The sequence below is a fragment of the Acromyrmex echinatior genome, chromosome 10, assembly GCF_024713525.1.
Source record: "Acromyrmex echinatior isolate Ae372 chromosome 10, ASM2471352v2, whole genome shotgun sequence".
NCBI classification, from domain to species: domain Eukaryota; kingdom Metazoa; phylum Arthropoda; class Insecta; order Hymenoptera; family Formicidae; genus Acromyrmex; species Acromyrmex echinatior.
In genome coordinates, this window is record NC_141861.1 from 261,786 (window position 1) to 279,999 (window position 18,214).

At 32.7% G+C, this 18,214-nt stretch overlaps 1 protein-coding gene and 1 long non-coding RNA gene across 15 annotated transcripts in view; one reads left to right on the forward strand and one right to left on the reverse strand.

Moving 5' to 3' along the window:
- The window catches only part of LOC147908187 (uncharacterized), a 37,182-nt gene extending 19,640 nt beyond the window's left edge, over positions 1–17,542 (forward strand). Inside the window, exon 3 of the long non-coding RNA XR_015546505.1 lies at positions 14,719–17,542. This is a non-coding gene — a long non-coding RNA (uncharacterized LOC147908187). The remainder of the gene's footprint in view (positions 1–14,718) is intronic.
- The window catches only part of LOC105147836 (GTP-binding protein RAD), a 67,871-nt gene that overhangs the window by 19,333 nt on the left and 30,324 nt on the right, over positions 1–18,214 (reverse strand). For 13 of the 14 annotated variants that reach the window (XR_015546496.1, XM_087410701.1, XM_087410693.1 and 10 more), the window contains 5 exons: positions 14,690–14,885; positions 11,745–11,996; positions 7,409–7,632; positions 6,424–6,515; positions 292–484 (listed from right to left, as the gene is read on the reverse strand). Coding sequence is in view for 13 of the 14 variants with exons in the window: in XM_087410701.1 (XP_087266827.1) it covers positions 292–484; positions 6,424–6,515; positions 7,409–7,632; positions 11,745–11,996; positions 14,690–14,885 (957 nt within the window). In the remaining variant the exon portion in view is untranslated. The remainder of the gene's footprint in view (positions 1–291; positions 485–6,423; positions 6,516–7,408; positions 7,633–11,744; positions 11,997–14,689; positions 14,886–18,214) is intronic. The other variant, XM_087410702.1, reaches the window with a different exon arrangement.

Genomic DNA, 18,214 nt, shown 5'->3' on the forward strand with positions numbered 1-18,214 from the left:
ATGGCTTTTTCCCGCTCTACTGCCCTCGGAGCAAATCGAGGTGCTGCGTCAGTACATTTGCGTACGATGCGTTATCTACGATCGGCCTACATCAGCACTTCACCCTAACCGTCACCCAAATGATAGATAAGCACCTCGTTTCTCGAGCACGCTCCTAATCGCGCGGCGTATTTCTATTTTCGCGTGTCTCCGCGAACTATTCGATTTGGGATAAATAATTTTGGAGAAAGAAAAGGGAAATATACTCGTATATAGGTATATATCATGATTATTTGGTCTTAAAAAAATTACCTTCGGTCGATACCAGTCGACTGCGAACGAGATCGACTTTGTTCCCCACGAGGATAACCGCTCTCGCGGATACGTGATCACTCCGCCATAAGGATTGGAGAACCTCCTCGGCAACGCGCACCGACGTCCGATCGGTCGTAGAATAAACGACACAGTATGCGTGCGGCTCGTACGTCGAGATACAATTTTCCGGCTGTAAACATTAATCATAACGGAGATAGATTAACACTAATGACCACGATCGAGTTTATTTGTCACCATTTCCAATTTATGAAACATCGTATTTGGTCGACGCATATGAAACAGCAGTTTCGCATTTTCGGTATTTTTTTTTCTTTTTTTTTTTCTTTTGAATAATGTGCCGACAAATTAATTACACGTGTAACTAAAATCACATTTTAATTGCATTATATTCTTCATAGCAAAAAGTCAATTTAACGATTCTAACTTTTTTAACGAAAAAAGTTTCTTTCGTTGCTGTGTTAATCTTAAAATACTTGTAAAAATCATGTGCGGATGTCATGTAGAACAATCTATTTTTCCAAAAATTTAAACACGCGATACAATTTTTCGGATGTACATAAATATTATTATTATTGACGAATATATTATATTAACATTAATAATGAAGCCTGGCAGTCTTTATTTTAAATTTATGATATCCATTTTTATTAACATGAAACAGTTTCATTTTGTTAACAAAATTCACGTAATTTTCAGAGAAGTTAATTAATATAATTATCTCAGTTTAGTTACATTAACTTGAATATTACAAATAAAAAGTTTTTCTTTTGCATTTTAAACATATCCTATTAATCCAATTCATCCAATGAATCAAATACAATGAATAAAAGTACCTATCATATTTCACATTAAATTTTCCCATCCTACAAATAGTGAAATAAACATTTTTTTATTTCCTTTCAATGAAGCTAAGATTTTCCTTCGATTAAATGTATTATAAACAAGAACGCATCTTTTATATGATAAAAGAATTTGTTAGCAATAAGGACATCGAATTCCGGATCCTTCGGTTCGGAGAAAGTTGAAATTAAAATTTTATTTATGCCAAAAAGATCCAGATTGCAGACGGAGGATTAAAAAGATCTATCTTTCAGTTTATAAGGCGCAATCAAATTTCGCTGGTTATTATTATTCAGTTAGAGTAAAAAGTTCCTGGAACGTATAATTGCAATCGCAGCGTTATTGCGACACCCACCGAGTGCTAGGCAATAAATATTTCCGGGCGATCTTTTTCACCATATTCCATAATTGGTGCCCGTAATGAAATCCAGTCGAAACGAAAGGGAGATAAGCTAAAATTACTATAAAGATCTAAATTGTATAATATTTCGGTGGAGCTTTGGAAAAGACGGAGTATAATATTCACAAAGTAAGTTGGAGCGATAATCCCGCGCGGCTGTATCTAAATCTCGCTATCTAAATCTTAGTGATTTGCCGTAATCTTTTTGACCCAAATGTCTGTTTAATGTAAACGGAGACACACAAAATTGATTTATTCAGAAAAGCTGCTTTTCATAAAAGCACGCGCAATATCTGCTGGAACAATTTATTTATATTTGTAACTTTCATAAGTATTTTCAGATAATTTATAATGATCGTAAAGTACACAGAAAGTGATAAAATATTTCAAACGCATTTAATGTGAGTAAATCGGATTGTTGGTTTTTTTTTTTACTGACAAAAGCAAAAGTTCAGTTTGTCCGACTAAGGGGAGGGAGAGGGACGTAGCGTTAAATCACGTTAGCGCAGCCAATCGTTAAAGGTTAAGATCGTAACGAGAACGGGTTCTGTGATTTTGCGAACAATTATACGAAAGAATTACCTTGAACCGTATCAAAGGCACGTTGCGCCTCGTGATATCGAATATATCTAGGGATCGACCGGTTAACGGTCGAACGCGCGGCATGGCTCGATGCTCGTCAATGACTCGCGGCACGCCTGGTCGAACGGAGGCAGGAGAGAACGAAGAACGCTTCGTTACTCCCTCAGGTCCTTTTTCTTATATCCCTCGAAGCTCGCGCGGGGGCTTACGGTCGTAGGTTAGCTCGTCATTCGGTAACTTTTACTTGTGCAACTACCGTTGCACAAAAACCGCAAATCTAACTATCGCGTTATCGCGTTGCGTTTGGATGCCGAACGAGCCACAGGTCTGAAGGAACCTAACATTGCTTCAAATGATATAATAAATTTCTCTCTTCCAAATAAGAACAATGTTTTTACAACGAAATATATCCGAGCCGCTACGAAAAGTAATGTTACTTATACGATATAATATATCATCGTGATATTAGATTAAAAAGAATATTTCGAGATTTCTTAACCGAATATTCGTTTGTTGCTGTACATATACATACATTTCAATATCTAATATTCATATATATTTTATAATTATTATTATAAAAATAGTACATTTAAAGATATGATTATTGAAGGACTATTAAGATTTTTAATATTACTCGGAGGATATAGATTTACTAAAAGTAATCCAGAATTTATTTTAATCTTATCTCATAGGTGCTTCTTTCTCAAAATAAAACGATTTAATGTCTGCTGACATTTTCTTAAATGTAATGCTACAAAAGACGAGAATTGTATTAAAAATAGCATGCGAAAAATCAATAATTGCGTATTCATCTCGTTTCTTTCGTAGGTTTCTACGCATGCGGTGAAAAGTACAATTACATAATAATTTGAGAAATTAATTATTCTGCAAAAATGATTACACACCAAAGGCAACATTGCTTTCGCATCGCGTATTTTATATATATATATATATATACATATATATTTACGTGGATATTTACATAGATTAAATAAAACATGTGGCGGCATTCGACTTTAAAACCACAACGTAGAGTCGCCCCATTTGCACTTAACTTTATTGGTAAACTTTGTTAATGAATTCGCGTAAATGTAAAATAAATACGAGACTTTCTCTTCTCTCTCTCTCTCTCTCTCTCTCTCTTTCTTTATCTCCCTCTTTTTTTCTTTCGCTCTCTACCTTGCTCTTTTAAATTTATAGAGAATGTTTCCTTAGATAAAATTTAATTTTGCCAGAGATCCTTTCGTAATTTTTTAATTTCTTTCCTAAATTTAAAACATTAATTTGTGAGTGCGCTGCGATATAAAAAATAAATTGTATCTTTAAAAACTATTATTTATTTAAGACACCAAATTCTCACCATTTACTTACGCATTATTTAATCATTCTTCTTTAATAAGAATTCCATTAGATATGCTATCATTCTTGTGACTCCATTAATCACTTTGACAACTAAATTGCGAGTTGAAACGTCGTTAAGATAAAATTCAGTTAAAATTAGTCGAACAACTCAATTAAAAAAAATTTTAGCTAGCTCAGTAGTAACTATGACGTATTGCACACAATGTAATATTGCTTCAAAGCATTATATAACTAACTGTATACATTAATACCAGTTATATAGGTTAATAGTTAATGTATGTTTAATATTATGAATAATGGATGTGTATATTATAACCGCAAACCGCTGATAGATTACAGTGTTTATGCACAATGTTATTTCATCAATTATTCATTTTTCAATAATCTATCTTCATCGATATATTAGTATAACTTTATTTACGTGACATATCTAATGAAGTAACAACAGTGAAGTTTTTAAATTGAATTTTTAATAAAAATGTTACTGCTGCTTTAAAACGCATTACTTTGTTCGCTTTACAAATCTTTAATCAACACGAAATTAAATTTTGGTCCTTAAGAAAAATTTTAAGAAAAATTTTAAGAAAAATTTTAACATCGTTTCTTTTCACAATTTTTTAATTTAATAATCCATCGTAAATAATTATGTTTTATGAATTAAGAATGTATTAAAGTTACAAAACTGGTTTCACTTTTGATTATTTCATGGCTTGAATATTCAAAATCGCTCCATTTCTAATTGCCTTCCTTACAAAGAACTATCGATTTCTTGAGACATTTTTATCAAGTTATTTCAAATTGATTGAAGGATACGTTGATGAAAATTGACTCCTCTAAATCTAGGACACGTCACAATATACCGTAACAACCTGAGCTCGAAATATTGTATCGCTTTCTTTTGTATAACAATCCCCTTGCTTCAAACTTTTCAAACGTATTTTTAAGAAATCATAAAAAAACAAGATAAATGGAACACAACTCGCTTTTTATTCAAGAAAAAACTGTTCTCCATATTAATGACAATTTAGTTTCCTATTAGTTAGTAAATTTGTTATCTTATCTGTGTTAGAGATTGCCATTATAACAAGTTTATCTGCGTAATAAGTACGCATTAACTTAAATAGAATTTTACGTTCTAATATAATTTAGGGTCTATTCGGGACTATCAACGGAAATCAGGAATCGCGGCCTCACGGTCTAACGTGATTAGAGATCAACCTTGACTCTCGGTACCAAGAATAATGGCGCGTCGCAGATCGTTTCGGGTACGGCCTTCGCGTTTCGGTAGCCGGAATTCTGTAGAATTTAGGAAGTTCGGAACTCGAGAGTTCGACCGCCATTAGCGCAATGCATCGTTCGAAACGTTTCGTCGGCGTACACGCGAATGGCGAAGATCAGCCGTGGAGCGGTCGACCGCGCGATATACAGTAGCGTTGTATGGTTGCGAACGTACGTTTTAATTAAAGGGTAAATTCGATTGAAATTATCTGGCGAAGCGTGGCAGTGGTTCTACCCTCTCTTCTCTCCGTTTCCTCTTCTTCCCCCGTCGACCAATCCCCTCCCAAATATAATTGTGTGTGTGCATCTATATCACGACGGAGTTCCACACATTTACAGCGTACGCAAGTATCGTCGCGCCCGCCAACGCGTCAGTTCGCTCACCGTGGAAAATGGATTTTAATTTAATTCCCGCGATACAAAAGCACACACCGCGTGCCCTCTCCTGGACCGTCCTTTCAACCTGCTCTCTCTTTCTCTCTCTCTCTCTCCCTCCCCTTCTCCCCGTGTTAACTCGATTACGTCGTCTCCGTCGTCGTGAGAGCACTTCGCCGGAGGTTCAAGGCGCGGTCTACGTCCGTTACTTCGTTCAACGAAAACGAGAGATGACTTGCGGCAAAAATGATTAGTTCAGGGACACGGAAAATTAGCGACATTATGTCGTGCGCATCGGTGATCAATTGACTACTGTAAAAACTGTCTGAAACCTGTTGTGAACTCATTGTCAGTCATATCGACTCTCATCGTTTTTTTTTTTTTTTACCTTTCGTCGTTCTGTTCTCCTCTTGATGAAAATATGAGTGTCCGAACATCTGAATTATATACGGAGGAACACTTTTGCTCGCTCTATGATAATCGAACATAGGTTGCAATATACCCATATATAACCATGATTTCAATTGGGATAATATTAGAATGAAGAACCTTGTTTTTAAAAAAAATTAAACGTTTAATACGTCTGGGATGCTTAATATTAAAAACCAAACAAACAGTCTCTGTCTCCAAATAGACAGAGGATCTTCATCTGAGAGGTGCTTACATACCGATAATCAACAATATTTGACTCTGCAGTACCATACGTTCTATCATTTTAGACAGTTAATCCGTTATCGTTGACACTTACACACAGAAAAAAAATTAATTGGGTGATACAGCAAACCTGTAACTTACTGCGCGAATTCAACATTTATAACTAAGAAGATTTGATGGTTTGACAAACCGTTAATGTTATTAAACTGTCAACTTTGCTACTTGATTTAACATGAAAAATTGACTGTCTATTTATTACGGTATAGATTTGCTGAATCAGTGAAGTTTTCAGTTGTGTTTTTTTTCTGTATACATTCAATTTTTACACATTATATTTTTTTACCATCATCTGTGATTTCACTTGCAATAATTTTTATACAGACTTTATTGCTATTTACATATTTTTATACATTGACATATATCACATTTATACTCTCTGTAAAGTTTATATGTTTTGTTCACGCGACTATGTTACGTTCACGAAGTAAGTTTTTTCCAGAGTAAGAAATGTTTCTGTCATCGTTACGGTAATTTGTTTTTTAATTATTAAGTGTCTCATGGTTTTAATCACTAGCATACCCAGATTTCTCGGATATATGAGCCGCTATTAGACTTACCGTTATTTCGGCACAAGAGTGATCGATGAAAGTCAATTCTGACTCCTCACCAGCCAAGAGTACGCTGACCGTCTTTTCGCCGGACTCGTCATCTGTAAAAAAAAAAAAACGTAAATGAAAATATAACTTGGCTTTCAAGTACGTAGGTAGCATCGTAAACAAATGAAATATATTAAACAACTAGAATAATAATTAATTAATTAACAAATCAAACCATAGAACGATCGAACTAATTTTTTTTATGGAAAAACGAACACTTGAAATTAAGGCCAATATTCGTAATCGATCATCATTTGAATAATCACATTTTTTTTCATAAATCTCACTTTATATTACAGATTTTTCTGTAATCGTTCGGACACAACAGTTGCATCGCACTCCAAACTCGAATGGAGAACCTGCTCGTTTTCGTTTCGGCTCGTTTCCGGCTCTATCCAGGAACGAGCGCTTCTCTCTTTTGGGATTCTTAAGCTGATTCTACAATGAGTCGGTAGTCAGTAGTCCTAAATCTTATCCTTGAATCGGTGAAGTTGGCCAACAGCCAACTCCTCAACGACTAAACTACCAATTTTCATTAAGATTGACTAAATTCGACTTTATTCCTTCTAATTAGTCGAATTAAACGACTCGCTGTACAATTAACTAGTACAAGGTTGGCCATATTCGACGGAAAGATCTGGCAACACTTTTTTTTTTAAATGAACAGCAAAAAATGTGTTTTTTTCCCATGATTGAAAAAAAAAACATCTTTCCGTCGAATATGGCCAACCCTGTAGATGCGAAAAATCATAGTCACCAAGGTTAAAACTAATTAAGACTCAAGATTTCCGACTACCAACTCATTGTAGAATCAGCTTTACGTATCGAGAGTCGTACGTATCTTCGTATGCTGTGTTCGATCGATGACTGACCGGAAGGGGAGCGAACGGAAGGATCATGGATTTCGCGATTGGCGGCAACTTATTGATTGATCGATTCGACTTACCGATCGAAGTGTCGTAGGCGTGCAGGTATTCCGAAGTCATAAATTGAGACACCAAGGAGCTCTTGCCGACGGCGGGGGCGCCCAGCATAAGGACGCGGTATGGCGCTGGACCTTGAGATGCGCTGCTCTCCCTCGAACTCGCCAACGAGCCCGCCGCCGAATTCCGCGCTGATCCCGGATACGAGGCAGTCAGGTGTTCCGTGCTGCGTCGAATAGAAGAAAGGCTAGGCGCGTATTGAGATTAGCACAGAATAAAGTTACATCGTCGATTCATATCAATACTCATTTCATAAAGGCCTAAAGGGATTCTTCGAGTATTCGAGAGAAAACAGGGAAAGAAACTATGCCACAAGTTTTTCTTGTTTTAGATGATTTTCGATGATTTTGGGGGAGATTTTGAGGGATTTGCGTAAATTACTTGCGTTATTGGACGAATGTCGCGGACATTCAGTTTCTCTTGAAACGTTAATTTTTTTAGATTTATAATGGTTAGATTGATTTATAATAATACTACAATCGCGGATGAAAAAAATATGCCTCATTGGAAAATTGAAAATGTAGGTAAATTTTTATTTTTCTATAATTATATTATATATTATTATATAAATATTGTATATATATATATATATATACTTATTTTACACATTTTTTAGTTGTACCAGAATTTATAATAAAAATATGAATCATAGTAATTTTAATCAAATAATATAATAATTTTTCATTCGCTGTAATATTTCAGACGCATAGAGAAAACGATTATTAGATATTATTTTCAAATGAATCTGGAGACTCAGGTGGATTGTTTGACTTGTTGTGTATGAAAAAATTGAATTGCATTATAATCTCTCCAAAAGAAACTGTTATATGATTATATATGATGAGAAATCATAAATGTTTGTGGAAGCTATTTAATTTTACATGACATAAGTAATCCGGATCAGATAAAAAGTTGCTTTTTTAAAGTGAATATATTTCATTCTTATATTTCGTACATTTATTCCTCTATTCCATGAAAATATTTGTTTAAATATTTCATTAAGAAAATAAAATTTTTTTTATCAAGAAGATACTTGTATAAGAATGAAATTAATAATTCTTGTCTTTAGGAAATCTATCCCAGTTTCCAAATTTATTGGTTTTAGCATTATTATTCGCGTTAATCATAAATAATATAATAAAATACAATCATGTCTTATATATGTATGTATGTTGCACTATGTATTAATATAACATAAATAATACCAAACATTTTTTCGTTAGTATTCCACTAAATAAATAATAAATCCAAATGTTACGTATAGCTATAGAAAGCGTCGTGAGATGTTTGAGATTCATAGCTATAGAAAGCCTCGTGAGATGTTTGAGATTCATATCCTAAAAACATGTTTTACGAAAATACGAACTGATTTTATCTCAGCTGAAATTTCATCATTCTTGAGTACTTCATATAGCTTTTGAATTTTCAACGTCAAATATTTTGAGCAAGTAAGCTTTAAATTAGAATCCCGTTAAATTCTTTTTGAAATTAACTTAACTAATTAATTTACTAATTAAGAAATATAGAACTCTGTAGGTTAAGGCCTTGAGCTTTATTTTTTAAAGTCTCTCTCTATTAGATGCCTTTAAGAAATGATGTCTCTCTTTAAGTAAATTTTCATAGAAGTAGAGAAAGGTCAACTTTGAGTTTGTTGCAGAGCAATTCGCTCTTGCAATTCGATATAAATTTTAGAAAATATTCTGCGTTTAGTACATTGAAAATGTATTCCATGCGATATTCATTCCTCATTTTATATGTATACCGATATGAAACTCGGCAGTGTTTAGAAAGGGGAAAAGTATCTCAACAGATTTATTCAATCGCGTGAATATTCAATCAACGTTTCATATTTCAATAGAATATGATTGTGAGTAATAAGATCGGCGCTTATAACGATATGTCTAGTTATCTGAGTCATTGATACTCTGTGTTTTATTAATTCGTTTGATTCGATTATTAAGCGCTATTATATATAAATATTGTACAATACGTTATATTATATGAAAATATCCTTTTAAAAGAAATTAAGATTCTTTTATACAGTCCGTGCATGTCAGAAGTTTACATAAATTTAATACGTAACATATTTATGGTTAGACCATAAAATTATTTTGATCCTCTGTTACAGTTTAGATAAAGCTATCTTTTTATACTGTGTACGAGCTCGGATATCTCTTCATCTTTTCTGTATAACATAAATTTCTCGAGTGGCATTTGAATTCCACTTGTCCTACTTTTTCGTAAAAGATATTTTTAAGTTTCTAAAAATTACAAATATACGACTGTCTCATAAACAAATCTAATATGCCATGTATAAACAAATGTCATGAATATATCAATCGTAAACAAAAATCTATGCGATATAAGTTGAATTTTAGACTTGAATACTTCGGTGTGAATTTATTTATACGCATAAACGCGTATAAATAATGCATCAAATTAATAAAATATTTGTTAAAGTTAAGTTATGTTATTGTTAGCAAATTTGTAAAAATATAAAAAGCTAGTCTTTATATTCTATCTACATTTAAGATAAAACATACATTTAAGATAACATACAAAAATTGAGTAATTGAATAATACTTTTATAAGTACTATATTTTGATATTTGTATAAGAAAAAGTATGTTTATATTGAGTCTTTTTAAGATAACTTACTAAAAATTATTCATAGATATTATTTATTGGATTTTTAGAAAATTTAAATTTTTCTTTGTAAAAACTAATGATTATTAACAACTCAGTCTCCAAGTCGTACTAAAGCTACTTTTTTAAAATTTTCATTTTAAACGGTACTTTAATATTTATTTCCGTAAAAATATTGTTTTGTTTTATTGCCAATGAATCAAAGTACAGAAATATTCTCAGAATATATTTCCTCAGTACTTTTATTATAATTTTGTTTAAATGTTAAGGGATACGATATAGACGACTTCCCCTTATAAAGAGACGCTTATAAAATGACATCTCGCGCCAAGAGAGTCATATAGAAATACATCCTCGCAAAAGAGACATTATAACATCTCTTTTCATATTCTTTATTAAATATACGCTGTTTCAAGTTACTGTGAAACTACCGTTATACATAAAAATTAAATATGATATCGGATAATATTTTTTTTATTACAGCAAAAGAGTGTACAAACATGTAATTCGTAATAATGTATAACCAAAAATGAATTTATAAATTTTTATTTAACTGTATTTTTCAATTTATTGACTAATAAAATTAACGACTCGTTTGCTACAATCAGCAGGTATAACAGATTTCTGAAAGTATAGATTTATGTGAAATTGAATTATTTCAATGGACATAACTGATTTCATTGAACACATTACACGAGATTATATAAAGAACTAGAATAAAAAGTATTTCAAATACAAAATACAAATGAGAGCATACTTTGCGAAGAGATATTTCATGCAGAAAGTGTAATATTATTTCGAAATGCAAAGCAGGAATATTTCGAAGAGCAAGTACGAAATGTAATATTTTATATCTCTACATGCTTTTTTATTAAGCGCCAACTGCGCTTAGAATACCCTGTCCAGCTCCAGTATATATTTGCATGATGTCTGAAGACTACGCTCTAAGGTCCAACGCGCGTGTCTACGTAACTTCAACGCCACACGTAAACTCACGCGTTCGATCTAGAGCGACAGTCTAACTCGTTGCTGGCTGCGACGAGAAGATGGACCGGAGATAGAGGTCGGAAATATTCTACGGTGTGCTCCTTCCAGAGCAATGAGCAGATGAAGTTACAATCGCAAATATCACCGCTCGATCGTAGAGTAGGTAATAAGTGAATATATCGATCGTGTCGATGTCGCTATTGTTATCGTCACCGTGTTAACAAGAATACATACTTGTCAATACAATTTTGAAGCAAGATTCTCATACATTGCGAGAATACAGAGAATATATCGGGAAAATATTCAGTAGAGATCATTATTTGTCGACAGTAATGATAAAAGACTCAGAAATATAGAACTATAAATCTATGTTATTAATAGTTAATAATACGAATCTACAACGTGATTGGTTAGACACTAAAAAAGTATCACGATTTTTATATTTCATTTAAATACAAAGGTTATAAGATCTGACAATATTATCATAATTGTCTGCGTCATTCGCGCGCATGAGTGTTTGAAATTAACATTCAAACGTCTTAGATTGGAACATATATATATATATATATATATATATATATATATATATTACTTACCAGCTCATATATATCACAAAAATATATGTCAAATTGTATCACTTGACCTCCTTAATTATACTTGAACTCACCTAGAGTTGCTGGACGCCATGCTATTGTTAGAGCGTGATCTGCGGCTCTTTAGGGAATCGCCCCGGTTTACCACCCCTTTGCCAGTGATGCTGAAATGCCGTAGTCTGTAGTATTCCTCCTCCACCCCGGTGTTAGGCATACTCGCTACTCGCGATCTTTGTTGCGGAAGACACAGATAATTTGGTCGACCGGAAGAACGACTCCCGGGAGCCTTTACCGATTGTGATCGGCTATGATGGGGACTTCCGTATCTGCGGGTTATCCGATTATATATTGGGTCACTATATATTGTTTGACTATATAGGACGAAAATTTGACTATCCAGAAGGAAAAATTCATATTTCAAGAAATAAAATTATTGAAATTCTTTAAGATTCAAACAAATTTCAGAAAAAGATAATAATATAATATAATAACACACAAACATATATATACACATTATCCTTGTAAATTATTAAAGGCATAGATTACGTTTATACGGCTCGATTTACGTCGAAGTTATAACATGTCGATGTTATGGAACTGACCAATCATAGGCTATTTCTCTGAAGAATGGAATGATCAGTGATTGGTCAGTTCATAATATCGATGTTTTGTAATGGTATATACTATATCTTTTTACTTGGAAAGTTCGCAAATTTTATTAAATTACCGCAGTAATATTACAGTTAAATTGACTAGCAATTTAATAATTCGATGCTCTTACGCATCTTACAACAATCTTAATGCTGAATGATATTAAAATTTGTAAATAATTAATTCTTATTAAAATATTATCTCGGCTGGAAGTCGAATCCGGATCTTTAGCACATTCCGTGCAAGCGTCTTAAATCTTTAGATCATCGAGATGGACCACCGAAGCAAGGAGGTTTAAAGGACTACATACAGATAGTATATAAATTCATACAGAATTATACAAGAGCTCTTAAAATCCAGTTAGATCGTTATTAAAACCGTTTATTTCTATTAATGATTTTTTTAATTAATGATTTATTTGTGAATCACTATAATAATTACAAGTAGAAATTAGTTTAAATGAACCACTAATGTACCTAATACACACTTCCTTGCTTTAAAAATGACACAATTAAAAAAATTAAGTTTTTCAGAAAAGAAGAAAAATTATTTTTCAACTTGACAGAAAAAAATTGGTTAATCAAATAGTTTCGATATAAAAAAAATATAGTCTTAATATAATCAAATAACATTTTCATCTTTAAAAAAGCTCCTCTATTTTTCAGTTGTGATGATTTCTTTTTTAAACCATCCCTTTTGAGTTATAACATTTTTTATCAAATTAAGTTAATTCACTCTTGATAATTGATAGAGTAATGTTTATTTAACTCATTCATAGTAATAATTCGAAAATCTGTTTCTTTGATCGAGTTGTTCCACTTTTAAAATAAAGAGACTATATATATTATCAAAATGACGTGTATACAATATATTTATTAAAGATAATTTTTTATAACAACTTGAAATGTTTAAGAAATGTGTTGTTATTATTATTATTATTATTATTATTATTATTAAACATGTTGAAATCTTAAAAATATTAAAAATAATAATTCTTTTATTCATATTAAAATGTACATCTCTTTATATTTTATACGCATCGTATCTTTATATACCTTATATCGTTTATTAAGTATTAAGTTCACTAATACTTAAAAAGAAAGTAAAAACGTATGTAATTTTATAATTTTGATGACATAACTACAATCTCATTTAATTTTTTTACTATAACAAACGTATCTGTCATGGATTTGGAAAACTTTTCGAGTTTTTCTTGTTAAAAAATTCCTCTTTTACTTTTCTTTTTCTCAAAACATTTGGAAGATACTCCCAAAGTTGTTGTACGAACCGTGGACTCACTTTTCTTGTGAAAAGGCTACGATCTAGGAAGATTTTTTGATAAAAAAATTATAAGTTTTCCAGGTAACACATATCAAACCGTGACACATATCTTTGTCATTTTATATAATTAAACAAGATTAAATTATAAATAATAATTACAAAAAAAAATATATTAGATAATCCGCTCGTATAAATTTCAAACAATAAAAAAAGAAGCTTCTACCAGGTCATTTCAATAAATGAGCTTTGAAAGATGTAAACAATAAACCTTTATTATTCTTTTATTATCATTTCACGGAACGTTTCGACCATACTAAGTCCTTATCCTTTTTTTAATTTTTTTTTTTATTGTAGATCAAATTATGTTACCAAAATAAAAATTTTACGCAAGCACACACATATATATATTATTTTTAAGAATGTCCGAGAGCTCATGTAAACGATAATCTTTTTTAAATTTCCACACAAATCAATATATAGTTCTGGAACATATTTAGAATGAGACACGTGTCTATAAATCTTGCTATCTACTGTGCTTGATGTTCTTTCGAAGTATGGATTTTTCCTTCTGAGATATTCTCTATATATAATAAATCTGTAAATATTGAATAACTCTTGGCCAAAACTTCAGACAAAATTTTTGGGCAAACTTTCTTTTATTACAATTAAGAGAACACTGCTTACTTGAAAGCAGCTTACGTGAAAGAAAAATGTTTATCGAGTTCACTGCGTTAAGCGGGTGCAGTTTATTATTTTTTAAATAAGTTAATATTTTACTGATCGCATTATCAATTAGGTGTAATTAAAAATACTGTTAAGTAGTAAAATATTAAAAAAGGATAAGATATTGATTCGTCTCTGATTAGAAAACTGTAATCTCTTTTTAAAAAAATTGTCTATATTAAAAATTTTGAAAGAGAGAGAAGGATATATACATATATATTTAAAATACTTTACTAAATATTATCTATTAATTACGTCTCGGAAAATCTTTATAAAGAAGCTCTTCATGTCATGCCAAGATCGTATCATTTCCCGCCGTGTCGTGAAACCGCAAGAACAGCAGCAGTGATCGATATCTACTTACCTCATCTCAAAGTCGTGTATCTCTTGCAGGGTGAGGGTGTTGGCAACATCCAGCAGCTGCCGCATGTTCTCCTCGCGTCGCCTGGCGTCGGCGTCTGGGTGTAGCAGAATCGTCGCCGCGGGCGCGTCCAACGACAAAGACGGCTGTTGTACCACGATCGTCGCCTGAGTTGATCGCTTGCTGCCGCCACTTCCGCCTTTCGGATATGAAAAATTTACTATCCGTTATCCTGTTTTCTCGTTTCTCGGGCTCGTTGATCTCGCGGGTCACGAATCGGCGGAAGAGAGAACCGTCTCTCTTATCCCCGCGTCCTCGTTCCCGTGTGCCTCCTCACATTCCGCTCTCGCAGAATGCATTTCTGGAATTTCTTATTTAGGCCATTCTTCTTCGTCTCCTCGGCAAAATTGCCGAGAAGATACGCTTACGCGAAATGCGTGTCCTGGTCTGACGACGCATTCGCGGTTGTCCTGACGGAACCGCCGCGCCGTCACCCGTCACCCGTCGCCCGTAAATTCGTTTTGATGACGATACTGCGCAACAATCTTTTCGATACGAGGATAGAATCTTGATAATGCTGACATCGATTATGGAAAAAGTTTGAGTGTATTTACCCGTCGAGTGTACAGACTGGGTTAAGGATCTTTACCTTGAAAAATTTTCCACGGTTTCAGCTCGCAATAATCAAGAGCGCAAGGGGATAACGTAACTTTAATAGAACGAAGAAATTACACGTCTTTCACGTTGGTCATTTATTTTCTCATCTTTATCTTAAGCTCATTCTATAATTCAATTCACAAAATTCGAAACAGAATTTAATTTATAATTTGATATATCGAATTATAAATACAATTATAGATGAGAAAAATGTCTTCTATTGCAAGAAATACTATGTATCGAATACGTAAATTAAGTTGTAATTTATATTATATGTGAATAAAGCTTGTTTATCTATTCAATTGAACACGACTATTTCACTTCTATTCTTCTCTACGTTAAATATCATAGGAGTAACGAACTGTAAAGTTCTGATTTCTGATCGAGAAATGCTAAGTAGACTCCACGTGGTGCATTCTAGATAGTATCAAAGTATTTAGTATGATCTTTATATGAAGAATGTCATTTTTGAGCAATTCTAGCAATGTTTCCACCACTTCCCGGAAAACGATAACAAACGATTGTTATCACCTATTCTCTAAAGACCCAAACAATGATTGCATTTATACGGCTTGATTTACGCTGAAATTATAACATTGATGTAAATCGAGCTGTGTGAACGTAGTAAATGATTTTTTAGGTCTATTCAGGTGTACCTTGGAGACGAAAATCGACACCTTTTTAATACCCTTTTTTTTAGTCGTAATCGTTTCGTCATTAAGGTCTCAGTAAATCAATTAATCATAATTAAAATTGTAATCTCACGTTTTAAAATGCTCGACTACAATGTGATTGGCCGATTTGCTTACAGTCTTAAGACGAGTATTATACGAGTATTTTTTACGTATGATGGTCTTAGTATCTAATTTTTATTAGGAAACCTTGCCTTCGGAATCGATCGTACAGTTCTCAAAATAAAAATTTCCATACATAATATAGCAATGACTTTTTTTTAGATAATACGCAGGCATTGTTAGCATTTCAAAAATGAAATGCACGTGACCTCTGAAACTTTGAGAAAAAAAATGAAACGCGAAGAAATTCATTGGTAATCATCAGCTGATAGATCGGCTTATAAATCTATAGATAAAATTTTGTCACTCCTTTTCGAGACAAGTAGCATTTGAAATCAACAAATGCGCTAACAACGATGATCGTCTCAACAATCCTTTTACGTAGGCGATAGCTGTTATTCTCTCGTGAACTTTTCTCATTCGAGCTTCTTCTCAGTACTTAGTAATTTCTAGCCCAGCCTGTGCGAAAGTCGACGGGTATCTTTAAGACGCGGAAACCCCTCGTTTAAACAAAAGTTCCGCAATCTGCGATCTCTCGAGTCTCGCGCAATTGCAATTACCGAGATTCCATCCGGCACTGTCGACGTGACGAACGGAATAATAACAGGGATTGTGGATAGCGAGGACGGCGATCCCGCAGACGCGGTGTGTACTAGTGAATATAAACAAACAGATAAAACGACAAAGCGTGATTCGATAGCAAGTCTCAAGCGGCATTCCCATGTTTTCTCCTTCGAGTTGCTAAACGGCGCGACGTAGCCGAAGCAAACAATCGCGTTGCTCGAATCGATATTACGCGTGAATTAAAATTGCAGGCCTATTCTGTAACTCTTAACTTAAATTTCGTCATCTTTTATTATGGTAAAAAGCTGCGTAGCGGCTTACTTATTATAACAATAACAAAATTTGTTAAAAATGTGTTAAAAATTACGAAATAAGCTTACTGATATAATTTTGACGAGTTTTTCAGATTTCGATGCTACAACTATGCAAAAATGAATCTAATTGTAATCGTGAGTGTAACGTTGCGTGCTCACACAATCCTTGACTGAGATAAAATTAAATTTAATTTTCTTGACCTTTTATTCTCTTTCGAACATGTGTTTGCATTTATATAAATATTTTTTAAGATTAATATTAATTAAAATTTGGAGAGAGAGAGAGAGAGAGAGAGAGAAATTATAATTAAATATGTAATTTCGTCATAATGAAAAATGACAAATATAATATAAACTGTACTACCTTTTAATACATTTATAAAATGCTAAATGATAGTTTTTGCACATACGAAATACATTTTTAATTAAACTCGTACTCATGAAAACTAGTCTTAATTATATTTAATGCGACAAAAATTGTGCGAGTCGAAAATATTGTATGCTTATATAATAAAATATATCACACATTTTTCCATTTTTATCTGCAGCATTCAAAATATTCAGCTCGACGAAATTATATAATTTTAATTCTCAATATCGTGGTATTATTGATGAATTTATGTCTAGCTATCTATGTATAACGACAAAATTCACATTTTGTGATACATACAGTACAAGAGAAAGCAGAAATGTAGAAGAGGTAGAAATTTTTAATAATGAGCTATACCTATGAGATATACAGTTTTTCTTAGGAAGTATACAAATTTTTTTAAATTAAATTATAATAAACAGTATGACATAATTTCAATTTGTATCTCACGAGATGCAAACTTCAACATATGAATATAACAAGTAGAGAATTTATTTAAAAAATATATGTTTAATTCTACAGATTGGTAATATAATGAATAAGAGACTGATAATGTAATTCCATGTTCCTACCTCTTCCTTCATGAATCGTTCCCATAAGCATCGAATAAAGTTAGTGGAGGTTTAATTGACTCTCAGTCATTTTTCTAGATTTATTTTTTTAAAGATGTTTTTTAATCCTCCGTGAATTTTAAATAGTGTTTATGCGAACGGTTTAACTTACGACGGCGACAGAAATCACACTAAGCCGATCAGTGTATTTTGCACACGCAACGGATTTTCAATCAACAACCAAAACACTGACGATGATATTTCCCTCGGCTACGACA